The sequence below is a fragment of the Haliotis cracherodii genome, unplaced genomic scaffold (assembly GCF_022045235.1).
Source record: "Haliotis cracherodii isolate W230 unplaced genomic scaffold, xgHalCrac1.p SCAF_1, whole genome shotgun sequence".
In the NCBI taxonomy this organism is placed as follows: domain Eukaryota; kingdom Metazoa; phylum Mollusca; class Gastropoda; order Lepetellida; family Haliotidae; genus Haliotis; species Haliotis cracherodii.
This window is the reverse complement of record NW_027266264.1, coordinates 2,830,223-2,849,174: the sequence shown is the minus strand read 5'-3', so window position 1 is coordinate 2,849,174 and position 18,952 is coordinate 2,830,223. Positions and strand designations below refer to the sequence as shown.

At 41.2% G+C, this 18,952-nt stretch overlaps 1 protein-coding gene across 1 annotated transcript; it reads right to left on the bottom strand.

Annotated features, from left to right (window-relative positions):
• Positions 1-5,075: 5,075 nt before the first annotated feature.
• Positions 5,076-10,098, bottom strand: LOC139458883 (collagen alpha-1(XXI) chain-like). Its single transcript, XM_071240322.1, has 7 exons — positions 9,972-10,098; positions 9,671-9,698; positions 9,297-9,383; positions 7,797-8,360; positions 7,495-7,530; positions 6,466-6,996; positions 5,076-6,210 (listed from the first exon to the last, which is right to left on the bottom strand). The coding sequence occupies exons 1-7, from the start codon at positions 10,008-10,010 to the stop codon at positions 6,203-6,205; spliced, it is 1,293 nt and encodes a 430-aa protein (XP_071096423.1). The 5' UTR covers positions 10,011-10,098; the 3' UTR covers positions 5,076-6,202.
• Positions 10,099-18,952: the final 8,854 nt, after the last annotated feature.

Sequence of the window (18,952 nt, the reverse complement as noted above, 5' to 3'; positions counted from 1 at the left end):
GAATCCCCAGCATATTGGTGTTTACATTTCATAACTTCATTACAATCCAGCATGCTCTTGCTCAAAAGTTGTTTGATCAGGGTTAAAACAGTCAAGGCCTCAGAAAAGCTTTCAAACGTTTTATGGCAGTCATATTGAGTAGAATACCAAATTTGACGTATCAATGGCTATGCCTGATCTACTTCCCTATTTTGACACCTGGTATCATCAATTTAGGTAGCGATTCATAAACATATGCATATGATTATGATTTAGTCGGAATTGAACAATGGCCTCTGATAAATGTTTTGTTTTTTACGCTTTAATAAGATTATGGAATCGCGTTAATCTGCAACTATAGCCTGTTATCATTCACGAATATTAGTGTGAGTCACAAAGGGCTATATATAGCTGTACAAATGGTGTCAGTGGGAGATTCAGATCGTCCGCCCCCGACGTTGGCGATGACAGTGCCGCAGCTGTAGTCTCAATATGGGGAAAAGCTTGGGGAAACCAGTGTGGTTGCATGACACAAGGCAGAAATACGCCCCTAACTATATCTGCCTAGCTGCACTTCCGGTATGGAGGGCTTGAAACACAGACCTCCGGTGCAGGCAGCCACGACACGTTCCCTGCACCGCGTGCACTGTGGACGACACATATTAATTATTAGCTTTGGAAATTCTGGAGTTATTGGAGTTTATTCATCCCAGTGATTCTTAAAAACTGTCGAGAAAAGAAAGTGTACACTTGAAAATTGGATTTGACCAAACACTTTTAAAACATTACAAGACTGAAAACAATCGCTGAAACACTGCACATTATTTATCAAAGACATCACCATCGAATAACCTTGTCATTTTTTGTTTTACATCAGCCACCATCAAACAAGGGTGTATACTAAAGTCACTTAGTTTTACCCGGCAGTTTATATAGCAAACGACGAGGAAAGTGTTTAAATCTTCAAGTTTATTACACAATAATTCGATGATTTAGGCGACTCCGCGTGTTACTAAGGAGATTTTACCTAAATGTCTCAAACATATTGGATCGTGGTGTGAGTGAGTGAGTGATGTTTGACTCTGCAGTCACCGACAGTCAACCTGTTTAACACGTGCAGTACCTATACACTGAAGTCGCGATTCAAACATCAATTCGATCTTTCTTCAGTAAATTTATATTAACCGATGGGAATATAGTTAGTTTTGAGAGTGACAATGTAAATAACATAAGCTTGCAAATGGGGTTAAGACAATGTAATGTTGTCTTGGAAACTGGGAGGTTAAAGATTAACACTCGGAATTGACAAGGCGTCAGTTTAAGTCAGTGTAGGTCCTACCCATACATTTCATACCCACTCAGTATCACACCTTTTAAACGCCTGTACATATTCCAGACCAAGGGCTCTTGTACAAAAATATTTCGACTAAGCAATCATTTGTTTCACAACTGCAAAGTATGTTTAATTAAATGTGTCAGCTGCTTGTCACGTTACCGTTTCGTGTTTACGTACATCTAAAACATGTCATTCGAGAGATAGCTGTATTGGAACTCGGCATATAGACTGGTTCTTGGCTTTAATTACGTTGCTTCCTCTTTACGATTATTATACTTAAGGAAGAGAATTTATGAATTTCAATTTCTTTTTTATAAGGAACACAACGTTTCGGAGTATATGCTTACTCCTTGTTAAGTTTCCACCTTTTTTTATCTTATTACTGTTGTTGTTCTTACGTGTACATATATATGTTCTCTGCCTCATATCATTCATTCACCTGATGAAGGGGTAAGTATATACTCCGAAATGTTGTGTTCCTTTTCATAAAGAGGTTGGCATCCATAAATTCTCTTCATTATGTGCATCACTTCTAAATGCCTTTCAAAGACTTGATTATTATATTTATTCGACATCATTAATACCCAATACCTTTCTAGAGGCATAACATAAAGGTTATTGTTTTGTGTTTTGTCTAAAGTCGGATTAAATGCGCAATTTTGTCAACATGTTTTGTACAACAAAAGTAACAGTGGCCGTGGCACAGAAGCAGTTCGCGCTCGGCGACAACGCAGCTAAAGTTGTCTACAAAGACAAGCCTGGGACGCTGACATGTATCATGTCACACGGCGCACCGACATGCGAGAGGTCAATGTCCTCGGCCCCTTTGACGCCCAAATATCTACCTGCATGTACAAAAGATAAATGCTTATCTTTGATGTGTCCCCGACGGGCAGGAAGACTTTCTCAAACTCCCGTCTCTCTGGGCGCATTAATTACAGGTGTAACAGTGGCAGTAACTCAGGTAAACACGCTGTCATTCTTGGGGTTTTCATGTACAGAGTAAACCGTCCTAGGAACAAGGCACCATACATGTCCGTAAACAAGATGTTCCTGATCATTTCTAGGACGTGATATCGACCTTTCATGGAACGCTTTCGAAAATGTACGGGTTTTTTTTAAGCTCTACCATGTTTGGGAGTCACCGCCACAGGGGGGTGACATAATCCTTCGTGTAGGCCCCGGTTTACAAAGCGATCGTAGTCTCACGACTGGCGGAAGTCTGTATTGAGGTACGGTAGTTACGACAGTGCTGGCATTGCTACTGTTAGTCAAAGGGGACTTCATTCGTCAGAATAACACCCCAGCAGTCGTCAACTAAATACCTATCTAGCAGCAAGGCTAACACAGGGGTTGTGTAGCACCGTCATATTCTGGGGAAGTAACGAGAGAATGTAAGACGTATCACGTGTTGACTGTGGGACGTATCGCGTGTTGACTATGGGACTTATCACGTGTTGACTGTGGAACTTATCCCGTGTTGACTATGAGACTTATCACGTGTTGATTATGGGACGTATCCCGTGTTGACTATGGGGCGTATCACGTGTTGACTGTGGGACGTATCACGTGTTGACTATGGGACGTATCACGTGTTGACTGTGGGACGTATCGCGTGTTGACTATGGGACTTATCACGTGTTGACTGTGGAACTTATCCCGTGTTGACTATGAGACTTATCACGTGTTGATTATGGGACGTATCCCGTGTTGACTATGGGGCGTATCACGTGTTGACTGTGGGACGTATCACGTGTTGACTATGGGACGTATCACGTGTTGACTGTGGGACGTATCGCGTGTTGACTATGGGACTTATCACGTGTTGACTGTGGAACTTATCCCGTGTTGACTATGGGACTCATCACGTGTTGATAATGGGACGTATCACGTGTTGACTATAGGACGTATCACGTGTTGGCTGTGGGACTCATCACGTGTTCACTGTGAGGCCTATCACGTGTTCACTGGGGGACTTATCACGTGTTGACTGTGGGACTTATCACGTGTTGACTGTGAGGTCAATCACATGTTCATTGTCGGACTTATCCCGTGTTGACTGTGGGACTTATCACGTGTTGACTGTGAGGTCTATCACGTGTTGACTGGGGCTCTTATCCAGCCTTGACTGGGGGACTTATCACGTGTTGACTGGGGTTCTTATCCCGCGTTGACTGGGGGACCTATCACGTGTTGACTGGGGGACTTATCCCGTGTTGACTGGGGGACCTATCCCGTGTTGACTGGGGGACTTATCCGGTTTTGACTGGGGGACTTGTCCCGTGTTGACTGGGGTTCTTATCCCGTGTTGACTGTGAGGTCTATCACGTGTTGATTGGGGGACTTATCCCGTGTTGACTGGGGAACGTATCACGTGTTGACTGGGGGACTTGTCCAGTGTTGACTGCGGGACTTATCCCGTGTTGACTGGGGGACTTGTCCAGTGTTGACTGGGGGACTTATCCCGTGTTGACTGGGGGACCTATCACGTGTTGACTGGGGGACTTATCCAGTGTTGACTGGGGGGCTTATCCAGTGTTGACTGGGGGACTTATCCAGTGTTGACTGGGGGTCTTATCCCGTGTTGACTGGGGGACTGTGGGATGTATCACGTGTTGACTGGGGGACCTATCCCGTGTTGACTGGGGGACCTTTCCCGTGTTGACTGGGGGACTTATCCCGTGATGACTGGGGGACTTATCCAGTGTTGACTGGGGGACCTATCCCGTGTTGACTGGGGGACTTATCCCGTGTTGACTGGGGGACTGTGGGACGTATCACGTGTTGACTGGGGGACCTATCCCGTGTTGACTGGGGGACTTATCCCGTGTTGACTGGGGGACTTATCCCGTGTTGACTGGGGGACTTATCCAGTGTTGACTAGGGGACTTATCCAGTGTTGACTGGGGGACCTATCTATCCCGTGTTGACTGGAAGACGTATCACGTGTTGACTGGGGGACTTATCCCGTGTTGACTGGGGGACTTATCCCGTGTTGACTGGGGGACTTATCCAGTGTTGACTGGGGGACTGTGGGACTTATCCAGTGTTGACTGGGGGACTTATCCAGTGTTGACTGGGGGACCTATCTATCCCGTGTTGACTGGGGGACGTATCACGTGTTGACTGGGGGACTTATCCCGTGTTGACTGGGGGACTTATCCAGTGTTGACTGGGGGACTGGGGGACTTATCCAGTGTTGACTGGGGAACTTATCCCGTGTTGACTGGGGGACTGTGGGACGTATACTCGAAGTAATGGAGATCGGGTGGTCCCAGTGGTTCCAAAGTGCCACTGAATGCCAGGGGAGACCATTTCACAAATTGTATTTTGACAATTGTGTGCCATCGTATTGGTTCAGTACTCCCTCTATCGACCATCGGTTTGTCTGGCCCAGGTTCGATAACCAACAGGTCGTGTACATCAAACCTGGTGCGTGCGCCCGACGTCACATTTCCTACTCACTTCACCAGTGCACATACAAGTATGGTGTGCGTGCATATCGCGACTAGGTCACACTACATAATGTGTCGCCCCGAGTTGTCTCGGGAACACTCAAATATACTGATAGGTGTTCGGTTGTGTCATTCAACACAGGAATTCACATCAGCCATTATTCAGTCTGACGTCAATCCACAATGCATTATCTAAGCCTTGACAAATATCACCTGCTTGCCTGTTGCTGTACATGAAGCGGGGCTACGATCTACTCTCAGCTCTTGGTAAAAATAAACAAACATTATAATGTATTCAACTGGATTAAAGATTTATTAAATTGAATAAGTTAGATTTACATCGCAAACATTCATGGAATTCGTTCAAGGCCAGAGACGCTGGTACATTTTATGGCACTTCACACAGAAATACCGATGTCATTCTGCTGTTCATGCCTTTCATACCTAATCCATACAAGATATCACACACCACAGAAACAGTCACACGCTCAGCCACATAAGCACATCACACATCCAGTCACACGTTCAGTCACATAAGCACATCACACATCCAGTCACACACATGCACCAGGAGAAGGCAACATCACCGGAGTATTGCCGACATTGCCAGAAGGAACTTTCATCAGTTCATATAACATTCACAATATTCGCATTTACACCTTATAAATACAGTATAAAAGTACAAAATATGAGACAAGGCATACATGACATGGACGGATGTCGCTCTTTCTCTATTGCAGCTGCCCTTTAACAGGTTGGTTGGGCGCAGTGGGACGTGATTGCGCCGGTTGGTGAATTGAGAATTATAGAAATAATGAGAAAACTGCTTAATTTCACATGCTGACCAATCTTGTCTTAAATGAATACCCTGGTGTTTTCCATATTAAAGCTCATAGGGTACGAATAGTACCTATCCCTTGTGTTCGGTTACATATAAATGGTCGCTATTTCCACTTTCCTACAAAGACCAATACCAAATCTACCATGAAAGAGATTTCTATGTTACAAAAGTAACAAAAATATCAAATCAAAACGATAACCCAAACAATGTCCTGCATTGCTTCTCTGTAAATGACTAGAATAGTTCCTGGGTAAGTCCTTCTGTACACGATCGCGTATGAATACATCAGATGTGAGTGCGCCATTGTCTTTGGTATTATTGCCATTGCAATAGTCAGTAATGACGTCACATCGAATGCGAAAATGCATCGTCGTTGCCACGCAACCATATCCTTGATCGTTTCCACATGCTGGTTGTAGCTGGACCAACCAACGTTCCCGCGTATCAACCGGGACACCCTCTCTTCAACGTGTTGGCAGTGTCGTGTAGATGTACCTGTATGATCATCAGTAATGGGAAGCTGCCATAAGATCAATGTACACGTGGAACAGTGACGGTGAAGGTGTTTCCAATTCCGTTGAAGGGGAATTCTTACAACCCTGAAAACAAATATTTCATGATTAAAATTTGAAACAAACAACTACGTACAAATCAACTTGAGAATCATATTTAAGACAAAAATTAGGAAGATTTTTTTTAAGAAAAAGGTATCTCAGCATTACACCGATTTGATATTGTATCAATATTAATAATATATTTTATGAAATAAACATGAAAACTATTTTCTGAGATATTATATGGACACACAAATTTACTCGATAACACGCAAAAAAGCGAGTTATTATAAAACATACCTTTGCAGAGGGATGTGAGGACGTCCTCTTTGGAGATTTCCAGTTCATCGTAACTAGGCACAATAATTATGTTCTCCTTTCCGTTACTGATAAGTTCAAGGTCGTTCTTGTTGTAATCGTCACCGATGTATACAACGTAGGTGTCGATCTTCTTGAATTTATTCCGCTTCGCCTCCTTGAACGCTGCGTGTGTCAGCGGAACGTTAGAATCCACGAACACCACAGCTGTCTTCTGCACGGATTGTCTCCCCTTAGTCAAGGCTCTCCTCGTTCGACGCAAGACGGCGCTAAAGTCAGGAAAGGCAACTCTGTCCATTTCGTCTTCGGTCTCCGTGACTTCCGTGAGCCTGTTGCTGAGGACGCCAGTTGATGCTGGGCGACTGAGAAGGAGGGCCGTGTTGAGATTATCGCCGTGGTCAAAGTCGCTGAACAGGCTGTCGATGAATGCAAGGATGCGTTTTGATTTGACAGCGCCGATGTGCATGTGATCTACAGCAAACACCATATCGACTTTTCGTTTTGGACTGCAAGCTGAATAAGAAAAGGTTTATTAGTTGCGTTGTGAATGAACTGTATGTTTAAACTGGGAAAATACATTAAAAAGGCGTTCATGATTTATGTCGTGAGGTCACGTCAATCGGTTGGCCTTAAAGACTTTTGTCATGTCTGTTGTCTCATACGCGTCTTCTACCGACGACCCGTCAAGATCATGGGTAAAATAGGTCTTCATCAACCCATGCTTGCCTTAAAAGACGACTATGCTTGTCTAAGAGGCGACTAACGGTATCAGGTGATCAGGCTCGCTGACTTGGCTGGTGCATTTCATCGCATCCCAATTGCATGAATCGATGTTCGTGATTTCACTGGATTGTCTGGTCCAGACTCGATTATTTACAGACCGCCTTCATATAGCTGGAATATTGCTGAGTGCGGCGTAAACAACAAACAAACAAACTAACAATTACCGACCTTGGCAAAACCAATATAATTTGTTATATAAGCAAATAATATTCTAAAAATATGACATACCTGCTTTAGGCTCCGCAACTGGGGGATGGATCTGATCTGAAAAACACAAAGAGATAATTGCATGAGTTTTTATGGCCATGAGTATTAATTCAAATGATGACATTGCAAAATGCTAATTCTTCCAAAGGCTTTCCTCCTATACTATACAATATGTCAGAAGCAACACTACAATTAACATACCTCGAGGGCACAAACCGAGCTGTTTACTCCCTACCAGGTGTATTGAAATTTACCCAAGCATCAAAGGCAAATAGAGAACAGGTTCTTTCAAGCGTGTCCTGATTGCTTCTTGTAATACTTACAATCACATTCGTGGATCTTCAACAGCCTGATCAGGGGGTCGATGATGTTGTAGTCATCCGAGTCGAAGACGAAGTCGCTGGCGGGTGGGGAGGCCATTGCGGTCAGCTCGGACCTGTCCCATCTTCCGCCAAGGTTGACAGTGAACACATAGACTCCCGCTTTTTTAAGCAATCTGGCCTCGACCAAAGTTGCCTTGGCGTTGTGAGAAAATCCGTTGGTCATGAAAATAACGACATGGGCCACGCTCTGCCTCGCAACGGTTGGGGCGAAGGCGGTTCGTCTGAGAAAGTCCAGCGTCTGAGCATGATCCCTTTGGCCCCCAACTCTTGGGGTGATGTCGATTGCTTTCTTGAAGTCATCCGTGTTTTTGTAACTGCCGAGGCGGATTGCGGTCAAAGGAGTATTTCCGGAAGAAATTACCCCAAGTCGAACTGTGTTCATGCCAAGGTAGAACAGGGAAGACAGCTCTTTAAAATAATTCTTTTGAAGATCGATCTCTTTCTGGGTCACATCACGTGACGTATCCATCACAAAGTAGACATCGGCTGGCTTCCCTCCACATCCTAGAAACAACACATATCTCATTAAACATTCAGCAGTGCATTCTTTTTGTTTCGGTAACATTTGCAAAATATACTACTCAAAAGAAGAAGTAAAAGAACACTCGATTTTTTCTTATGACTACAGTTAATCCTCCACGCCATGAGAAAGAAACATCTTCTGAGTAGTATTTATTCATTGCGTAAAGGTCAGCGACTGATCAACGAAATATTATAAACATCCTGCTAACCGTGTTTGAAAAGGGCACAAAAACGGTTACCAACATTCCAGGAATAACTCTGATACAAAGGGAAGTGTTGCTACGTATACAGATGGGGGTGGGGGAGCCTTTCTGAGTAGACCAACAGTCCAAATGGGTTCAAGGAGAAACGGGCTCTAGTTTGGCAGATTCGCTAGCCGTCATACCTATGCATTGTTTGATAGGCATTACTTAGAAGTTGACAGATGACAAGGTAGACACATTTTTTATGGATACCAACTTCTTTAATACCATATTTAAAAAAAATAATACGGTATTAAAGAAGTTGGTATCCATAAAACTGGGTCTACCTCGTCACACCTATGACATGACAATAGTTCATAAATCAATATTTTTTATCCACTAAACGATAGATGTTCATGCCAATGTGCGCTTGACTATGGAGATCGAATTGGAGGAAGCGCTGACATCAAGGGTACAATATTAATAACATCAGGGGCACAACCCATTTTCCTCCTGATAAATCACTGACATAAATAACACTGTTGAATAAATTAAGACATCCTACTGTTATCCTTTCTGAAAATTCTCTTTGAAAATCGAAATATGTTTTTCATCGAACTCAATTAACCATAACAGGTGCGTGTTGTCCGACTGGGGAGACAACTGAAGAATATGCTGTTACATACTCCAATCATTTTAGGAAAACACTAAAAGGCGCCACAGTTTCTCAACTAACCTCTCGGTACGATGCCTGACTGTTCGTCGACGGCGAAGTTGCCAAACCAGCCGTGGGGGTCGCTTTGCATGAGGAAGTCGTCATAATCTGTAGCAATAAAACGTTTATAAATAGCTATTCAATACATTCTCCATTCGTCTCCCCATTATTGAATAGTCTCTATATTTAGACTGCCTTTATCTATGCCCCCGGTTGGAATGTGTAATATTTCCGTTGAACATAACTATCAAAACACCCCTGAATCAATGACACTTAACTCACAATGACACAACTACCTTACGAAAGAGACGATGTGTATAATTCGTACATACTGAAACGTTTATATGGCTGTCAGAGAATAGTTAACACAAAATTATAAAAATCTAATAATTTACCTAGTGCTTTTGCTGAGATTGTTGACATCTGAAAAATAAGAAAGGACACTGTACTATATAGCACATGCATATGTTTAATAATTCATTTCAATAACTGTAGCGGGGTTTATAAACAAAATAAGGAAAAGAATGTCAAATGTTTCAAATCAGCTGAGTGACGTGTGCACGTGGGTCTCGTCGCTTAAAGAAAGCATCTTATATGTATTACAACAGCTCAGTGATAAAACAGAGGATTTCGCACAAGAACCTTTAAACAACTGCCTCTTTACACAAAAAATGACAAACATTATGTCAGGCTTACCATGCAGACACACACAACTAGGGCGAGAATGTGTTCCATATTGAATACCCGGCTCACAAGTACAGCTTCTAAAGAATGTAATCTCGTTCCGCTAGGACTGTATCTCGTCTTTTGACGCTCGTGTCTGGCGTTGTCACAGTGAGAATGACTTGGATAGACCGGGCCTCGTATTTATGTCGGACGGCGAGCCAATGATTTCCCGTAAGGCGGGGCTTGCATGGCGACCACGCACTTCGCTTACAGTTAACATCACACACTACGGAGCAGTAGTAGCGAGTCCTAATATGGCAGTTCCGTATCCGTTGTCCGTGGCAACCAGGAGTGATGGCCGCCAATGGGATTGCCGCCTAAATTTCTCAGACATGAAACTTTCATTCATAAATCTGAAACGGAAGCCAGAATCGGAAAATAGACTTTGGGCTCACATATTGCCTGAGTTCTTGCGTTAAACTGCGTTATATTGTGGCTATATTTAGCCGAGCAGCGTTCAATTTCGTTGGTCTGCGCGTTTTAAATTCCTGTCTGCAACCACCGTGACGTCGTTAAGCGTCTACATTGATGACATTATCACACATGCGCCCCCCTATACACAATCACGACGCTTGGTTATAAACTTATTATATCAACCGATAAATAGAAGACTTCTTTTGTTGAAGATATGACAACCCAGTGATTTTAATGATGAGAATTTCTATCCTTGGCTGTAACAATAATAGCTCGCCGACCATTATTCCGAACCATAAATTCAGAAAATATTAAAATACATTACTTGAATATTTGACAGGACAATTTTTATGGAGATATCTTTTGGAATATTTAAAGAGGGAAATCTTTTCTCGTCGTGTAGTCTGTTATACTTGAAGCTTTTCCCATGAGTTTTAACAACATAAGTGGACCACATAACAATGTTATTTCTACTTCTTTTTGTTCAACTGTCGTGTTTGATGTCATATGGCAAGGTAGTTTTTCTCAGCATTTTGTGTTTACGTCAAAAAAGGTTTTACGTGGTCCTTTCACTTATATGCGGTCGCTGTACAATTTGAAATAAAATTGTTTCAGAAATTGTTTTCAAATTCCTTTTAGTACATCTAACGTCAGCAGAAAGCTCCCTGTGCATATCAGTTCTTTGTGAGCACAAGAAAAAGTAGCACTTGTAATTTACAATGTAAATAAATAGCGTGGGCAGAAGGTTTTTCTTCGTGGAACAGAAGAGTATAAACATACACTGTTATTTTACCCTATTCGCTTCTTGGCTTCTTCGCAGTACGTTTGTTTTCTTCGGCATTGTTAAATGTGTTTATTTGTTTTCTGCCGACTTTAGGAATGGAAATCTGGAACGCATTCATAAGACGATTATACCTTTAAGAGTAATAAATGAAAATACGCAAGCTCTCCGTATCTACGTAGTGGGTCCTCGTATCTACGTAATAACATTGCTGCTAGAGGCTGACGTTATAAACATGCAAGGCCATAGTTCACTTTTTTTATACGGGGGGGGGGGGGGGGGGGGGGGGGGCAAATATTTGTACAAGTATCACTTGTCCCCAACTTGTATTTTCATGATAAAACTGTTTTCTATAAAAATCCAGGGGGCGGCAACTGCCCCCCCCCTCCCCCTACCCCCCGGCTGGCTACGTCACTGACATGGCTATTCCTGCTGTACGTGAGGAATCACTTTATTCTGGGGTGAATTGTGTTTAAAAGAAAAAGCATCACAAAGTCAAATAACTTTTCTTTTTTCATTTTTTCCTCTTAAGCTTTTAATTTCGCATATTTAAAATGACAATCGTATAAAAATCAATACACAGATATAAGTCAGTATAGAAAAGGGGTGGTGGTGGGTAGGTTATATTACGATGATAACAAGTGTATGGCGTCAAACCCTGATGGACATCACACTTAAACTTGTATTGCACCTTAATTCTCAAACTCACTTCTAGCCATTATGTTTTACTGTCGGCATGGCTGTCTGGCTGCTGTAAGAATATGTTGCCAGCTTTGATTCGAAACGACAAAAGATAAGTGTGAGGTGCCACCGTTTAATCCGCAGCCACAACGTTAATCCGACATAATCCCCGTGTCACGAGGCATGCACGAGGGATTTCGGAGTTCGGACGTGAAAGGCTTATCTAACGGTAAATACATTTCTATTGTTTTGTACGACGATCGGGGGAGCACTGCCTTTGGGCTCTAACACAAGTACTAATTACTAGAAACAATGTATATAGGAGACACAATTGAAGTTTGTCCCAGTACTTCATCACCGACGACTGATTTCGGAAGGTATTTAGTGCTTGTCAAGGGAAAGTTATCTTACCATTCAAACCACTTAGGAACCTACTGTTGTCTTAGTACTCAGCTCAAACAACCTAGGAGACCAGTAGCAAAGTAATACACATACTTTTGAGACATAAACATAATAAAATAAAAATGACATATGTAAAGGGTCTGAGACAGCGTCTATTAATTTAGGAATGTTAATGAATATTATTTCATAAGAAAGAATTTATAGGTGCCAACTTCTCTATTATGAAGAAGACACCGTTTCGGAGTATATACTTACTCCTTCATCATTCTCCTGGTCAAGGAGTAAGCATTATACTCCGAAACAGTGTTGACGTCAATAAATTCTATCTCTTATGTGTATCACTTGTAAATACCAATCGAAAACTTAGATTATTTCATATTAATTTCAGAGGGTGTGTGCCTTTTTTGTGTAATAATCCAAACTGATCCACCCGATATGAGAACATGTGGACAGTTAGATATTAAGTACATCTGACTAGGCGTGGTCAACGCTCCACCTTTGTAAGCTTCCTAATCCTCTACCATCAGATCTTAATTCCTATGACATGATGTGATAAGGCAATATTTGTATTTCGAAATAACTATGATTATCACACAGACGGATCTATACATGGCGGTATGCCGGGCGCGCTGCTACGTCCTTGTTCGTCAATGCTTTATTCATATCTTATAAATTCCCCATGACAATGCAATATTTTCTTATTAGATAGGCGGTGATGCACATGTTTTACACAATGCAGGTGTTGAATGCGAGATCATTTGGTGCACTCGCATCATATGTCATGAAAAGTGATTGTAGTGTAATTGACGATACAGGTGGTGCTTTCTGAAACGTCAGGCTTACGACACGTTCCTCTTTGTCCTCTACATAGAGATGACTGGATCGCTGTACGAAGACGTGTGGAGTATGGTGCAATGTCACCCATTCTGTAAATCTATGTGATTTTTGAGTAACCGTTTGGTTGAGACGATTGGTTTGGGACAAACTAAGTCTCACCCCATTCTTGACACCCCCAACACACACGCACACGCACACACGTACGTAGACACACCAACACACGCACGCGCACCGACGTGACATATATAGAATCTTCCCAACTGAGGGATTACACCATACACTCTAATTCACTAACGCCCCCGTTTTTTAACTCTAATACTTTCTTTCATTCTGTTCGATGAGTGCCGTTTTCACACTCAACTACGTATATGTAATCAAGAGAAGAACACGCGCATGGTGAATACATTTTAAGCTGATTTTAAGTGATGTTGCGTTCTGTAGAAGAGCACTCATATACAATGACACACAAATGCTAACTATTTCCTGACCATTGTGTTGTAAGCCGCGTTTTCACCAACATTTCTTCTGTTAACACTTTGAAATAACGGATGAGCGTTAGTTGTTTCCGACAGACCACCCGGGGCAGTGTGGGAAGCTGGAGTCCACCTATACCCCCAACTGTTTACTCATCACCCTGCCATCCATTAGCATAACCCTGACGTGGCATGCATACCCACGGCGTTAGCAATACACTAGCGGCAGTCTAACACACACTGCACTATTACTGATGCATACTAGAAGCATTCTAAACACCCGCCCACTGACATTGGCTAATTATCACATTCTACTGCCACAGCTTTTTCAATTCTTTATTTCAGTATAAAGGCCATAGGCCCACGTTCAAATACTCATTGTAAAATACAGTATGAGGCAGATGACAGAGGGTATTAAGTGACAGTATTTCGGATTGCAAGTGCTTCCAGTATATACTTAACACAATTAGTTACAATACTAGTGCGGTTAAAAGATAATAGTGTAAGATATTTAAATAAAGTAGGATTGGAAGAGTAATAAATAGGTAAATACTTATTTCTTAAATATCTGTAACATGGGCAGACAAGCATAAAATGAAACTCATCTTCAATTTCCTGTAAATTACAAAATCTGCACTGCCTATTACAGTACTCTATACCGCATCTTCTACCTAAATTTACCATCAATGGCAACTCGCCAACTCTTAACAAACAAAACATACGTCTATAATGACGGTTGTGATTTCACAGAGATACTTTTCAACTGTTAGCAATGACTTATATTCCTTATACATTGATAATTTACGTATTTCACAAACTTTACAATACCAGTCCTGTTGGTTACAGTCTTTTAACCTTTGAATAAATGCATTAATAAAGAGGGTCTCATTACCAACTTCCTGCGAAATCCACACGTGGTCAAATCCATAACTGAATAATAATCTTTTGACACAAGTTATCCATGTATTGCGATTAACTTCATCCAAAGATTTTAGCATTAAATAACATTGCTTATGGTATCTATAACTGGGTAAAGATAACAATTTCAACCAATATTTAATACATCTCTTGTGATAATCAATAAATAATCCATATCTACCACCTTCGCCCTAAGCGTTAAGGACAAACATTATGAGAACATTGTTGTCGGAAATTGTCTTGTGGATTCATAATAATATCATTGCACTAAAACAAAACAAGCTAATGAGTTCATGTGTTGATAACTGAAAACTGATATTGATTGTGATGTGTACTATGTCAATATACCCGCAAACGATGTCGTAACGTATTTCTTATTTAAACTGTTATAACTTCCTCTTTTAATAATCCTTTTCGTGTACAGATTTTAGTGTCTCATTAACCAATTAATGGCTGGACGCTCTGTAAATCATGTGTATATTTTATTAACATTTTACATGTACAATTGCATGTGACACTTTGAAAACTGGCGGTGGGGTAGCCGTGTGGTTAAAGCGTTCGTTCGTCACTCCGAAGACCCGGGCTCGATTCCCCACATGGGTACAATGTGTGAGGACCATTTCTGGTGTCCCCCGCCGTGATATATATTGCTGGGTATTGCTGGAATATTGCTACAAGCGGCGTAAAACCATACTCACTCACTTTAATAAACATATACTGCTACTACTGCTACTACTGCTATGAGGGTGACCCGACGTCTAGCACAGGGTGAACACAGGGTGGGTGGGTGCGGAGACTATCTGGGTCAGGAGAAGTGGCAGCTGATAACACCAGTCCTTCAAACTGATCTCTAACCGGAAGTGAATTTAACCACACACTTCATAATCCCTTTCTTTTGTTCAAAACCTAATTTAGAAACGTTTTTATTTTTTTCAAACCCCCAAACCTTCAGCCAAAGTTAACACGAGTAAACTTAAAAACTTAAACTTAAAGTTTTGCTTCTAAAACATCATAGTATTATAAATAAGAATATGATCACGGTTCGTTATATCTATTTTCTAAGCGGCGTTAACTGTACAGCCTTGCTTCAAGGGTGTACTAAAAGAAAAGTCCATGGATGTGTTGTAATTCTTTCCTCCTAATGGGTAAGTCTAGATGTGTGGACTCTAAGGACTCCAGTCTCTTATAGGGACATCTTGTTCTTATTATTTACATAATCTACAAATTATGATTTATAATGATAATTATTGCCTTAGAGACTTGCGCAAGTATAACTCTTGGACCCAGTGCAGTACGGTGCTGAGAGTATGTAGGTTTAGGGAGGAATTTGATCATGATCAGGATTATTCATTCCGGCGTACAAGCTCCCTGCATCGCAGATTGCGATCTGACGTCACTCGGTTTCACCAATTATCAAATGGGTTGGTTATCGGCTTTGATGGGGCTTTTGAGGCCTTGTTGGGGTTGGCTGTATAGTGATTGTTTTAACATGACCTAGAAACAGTCTCCGCCCTCAACAAACGTACACTAAACCTTGCGAATGGTTGATATGTAGGCGCCATTTTTCTTTCACCACTACGCACATACTACAACGGTACGTACATGTTTCTGTACTTAAGGAAGTACAGCTCGTATAGATTAGTAAGATGTGACGTCACACAGGGCCCGAAATGGGTGGATACGTGACGTCACGAACAATCCTATCTGGGAATCGTTAGACTACATGGCCTGTAGGCACAATATTTCACATTTTTAATAAAATAGTTGATATCCATGTTGTCATGGAAACGTATGTTGTGATGTAAGACATAGAAATACTCTATCCTGGACCGAGGCATCGTCCGAAAGCTTCTTGTGTTCAAGCATCTCTTATAGATACGATGTTTGTTTACGTACCAAAGGCTCAATTTTCAGACATAAAATGAAATGTTAAAATCCTCTTGTATTTTTCTTCTTATTTACACATAAAGCTATTCAAGGCAATGTCGGATATTCACATTTCAGCTAAAACTTTTTTTGAGAAAACGTAAATGAAAATTGAATTTGTAACATTAACAATGATATGATTGCAATAAAATAACAGATACTATAACCCCATTTCACATGCATGCAATGCATTAAACATTCATTCAGCGGAGTTATCCACACCGTCACACATATTTCTTCAAAAATATCTCTTTAAAGAACAAATGTTCGCAAGGGATATAATTACGTCTCAAAATTCCAAAATGCGTACGGAAATTTCCGCAAGAGTTAAAAGCCAGTTTAGAATCGTGCCATGTGATTTTCCATTGATGTGAGGAAACCGAAGGTTCCGGAGCTGGGAGTATGGAGGATGCAACGGAATTCCTTGAGATGAAGTCACTTGTCACGTGACCACCACTGTGATACCGGATCAAGGGTCTGTTTGAAACTAACATCTGGTCTCTGAAATGAACATATTTTACAGGAAAGAAACAGTTGTTAAATTATAGATACACGATGTAATAAAAAAGAGACCTCGTGAGTCCTCATTTTCAGATACTGCAGTAATTTCAAGACTGGCCAACATAATGGACTTGCATGGGCTGTATTGGATATATTTGTTTCTGGGTCTTTATGCACGTGGAACGTTAATTGTGATTCTGTTTGGCTCATGGTTATTAACATATCGGCTTTCCTTTGATTTAACGTGTAATTATGTGTGGGGTAGCGTGTCCGTAATGTTCAAACGGCTAAAAGTGCGCTTTAATGAAGGTTGTTATTACATGATTCATCAGACTAACTAGATAATCGTTGAGAGAAACAGGTGCCTTTCAAACAGACCCTTGGAACAGGTGCATAATATATATATATATATATATATATATATAATTTGAAGGTTACGCGTATACGGTTTCTCAACTGGACGGGAGGGCGGGATAAAAAAAATCTTAAGCTCATAAGTGTATGACGGAAACTTTTTGACGTTCACACGTTTTTCACGAGACTGTATCCTTGAAATGAGGTAAACACTGGTGGACTTGCACGAATAAATACAGAAGCTTTTAAACCCCTTAATCTTGGACTCAGCATTACTTGGGATGAATTAGAGTGTTTGACTGCATGTCCACTCAAGGATATCCTCGCTACAACCCATCCTGGTGAACAAGACGAAGAAATGTACATCCAAACTATCGTAGTATCGACACGACCCAGCAATCTATGAATTTACACTAGTGTCTGCTTGACACATCTTTACAATGGATAATTGAACAATGATGACTGACACTCAACTAATCGCAATAGGTTCATTAACATCTTTCCCGTCACGTTTATCGTGTCGGCCATTTTGACGCTTTGAATTTGATGTAAATGTATTACGACGCGCTGTTACTGTGACTGACTTACTGTGGTAGTTCTTAACATACTTTTCTCGTCTTATGATGATATCATTTGAATATATTTGTTGTGAACAAATTATAAAATATGTCAATGTGAGCATACATACGCTCATGTCACCTCCCCTTTGAGGAACTACTTCATTCCGCGATACAGATGGATGTTGTTTGGGTGTCAGTGTAACAAAGAAGTCACACAAAATATAACTGTGTATAGATCTTTATCTAACCAGGTAAAAATCAGTGATATAAAAATATAAGAATTGCCTTTTCACTTTATAAGTAAGAAATAAAGTTTAAGTGTAGTGTAATAAAGTATAGTTTGCCCATGTCTTAGCGCTAAGATTAAAGTAAAGATGTCGGAGTGAAGCAAATCTTAGTGTATTCTCGAAGCTGTCTCAGCGCTAAGTTATCTTAAGTTCAGGACAAAAATTAAGACAAGGTCGGGCCTGTCTTGGGAGCTATAGTTAGACGATTAAAGAAGCACGTGTATAGGTAGTTAGACAGTGAAACAAGCACATGTAGAGGTAGTTAGACAGTGAAACAAGCACATGTTTAGATAGTGAGACGGTAAAAAAAAGGACATGTATAGATAGTTAGACGATGAAACAAGCACCTGTAGAGGTAGTTAGAGGGTGAAACAAGCACATGTTTAGATAGTTAGACGATGAAACAAGCCCACGTATAGGCAGAGAGAGGGTGAAATAAGCACATGTACAGATAATTAGACGGTGAAACAAGCGCCTGTATAGGTAATTAGACGGCGAAACAAGCACTTGTAGAGGTAGCTGGACTTGACACAAGGGCATGTAGACGTAGGTAGTGGGTGAAACAAGCACATGTATAGGTAGTTAGAGGGTGAAACAAGTACATGTAGAGGTAGTTAGAACGTGAAACAAGCACATGTTTAGATAGACGATGAAACAAGCCCATGAATAGGCAGTGAGAGGATGAAATAAGCACATGTAGAGATAATTAGACGTCGAAACAAGCACTTGTAGAGGTAGCTGGACTGTGACACAAGGTAGTTGACGGTAAAACAAGCACCTGTATGGGTAGTTAGACGGTGAAACAAGCACATGTGTA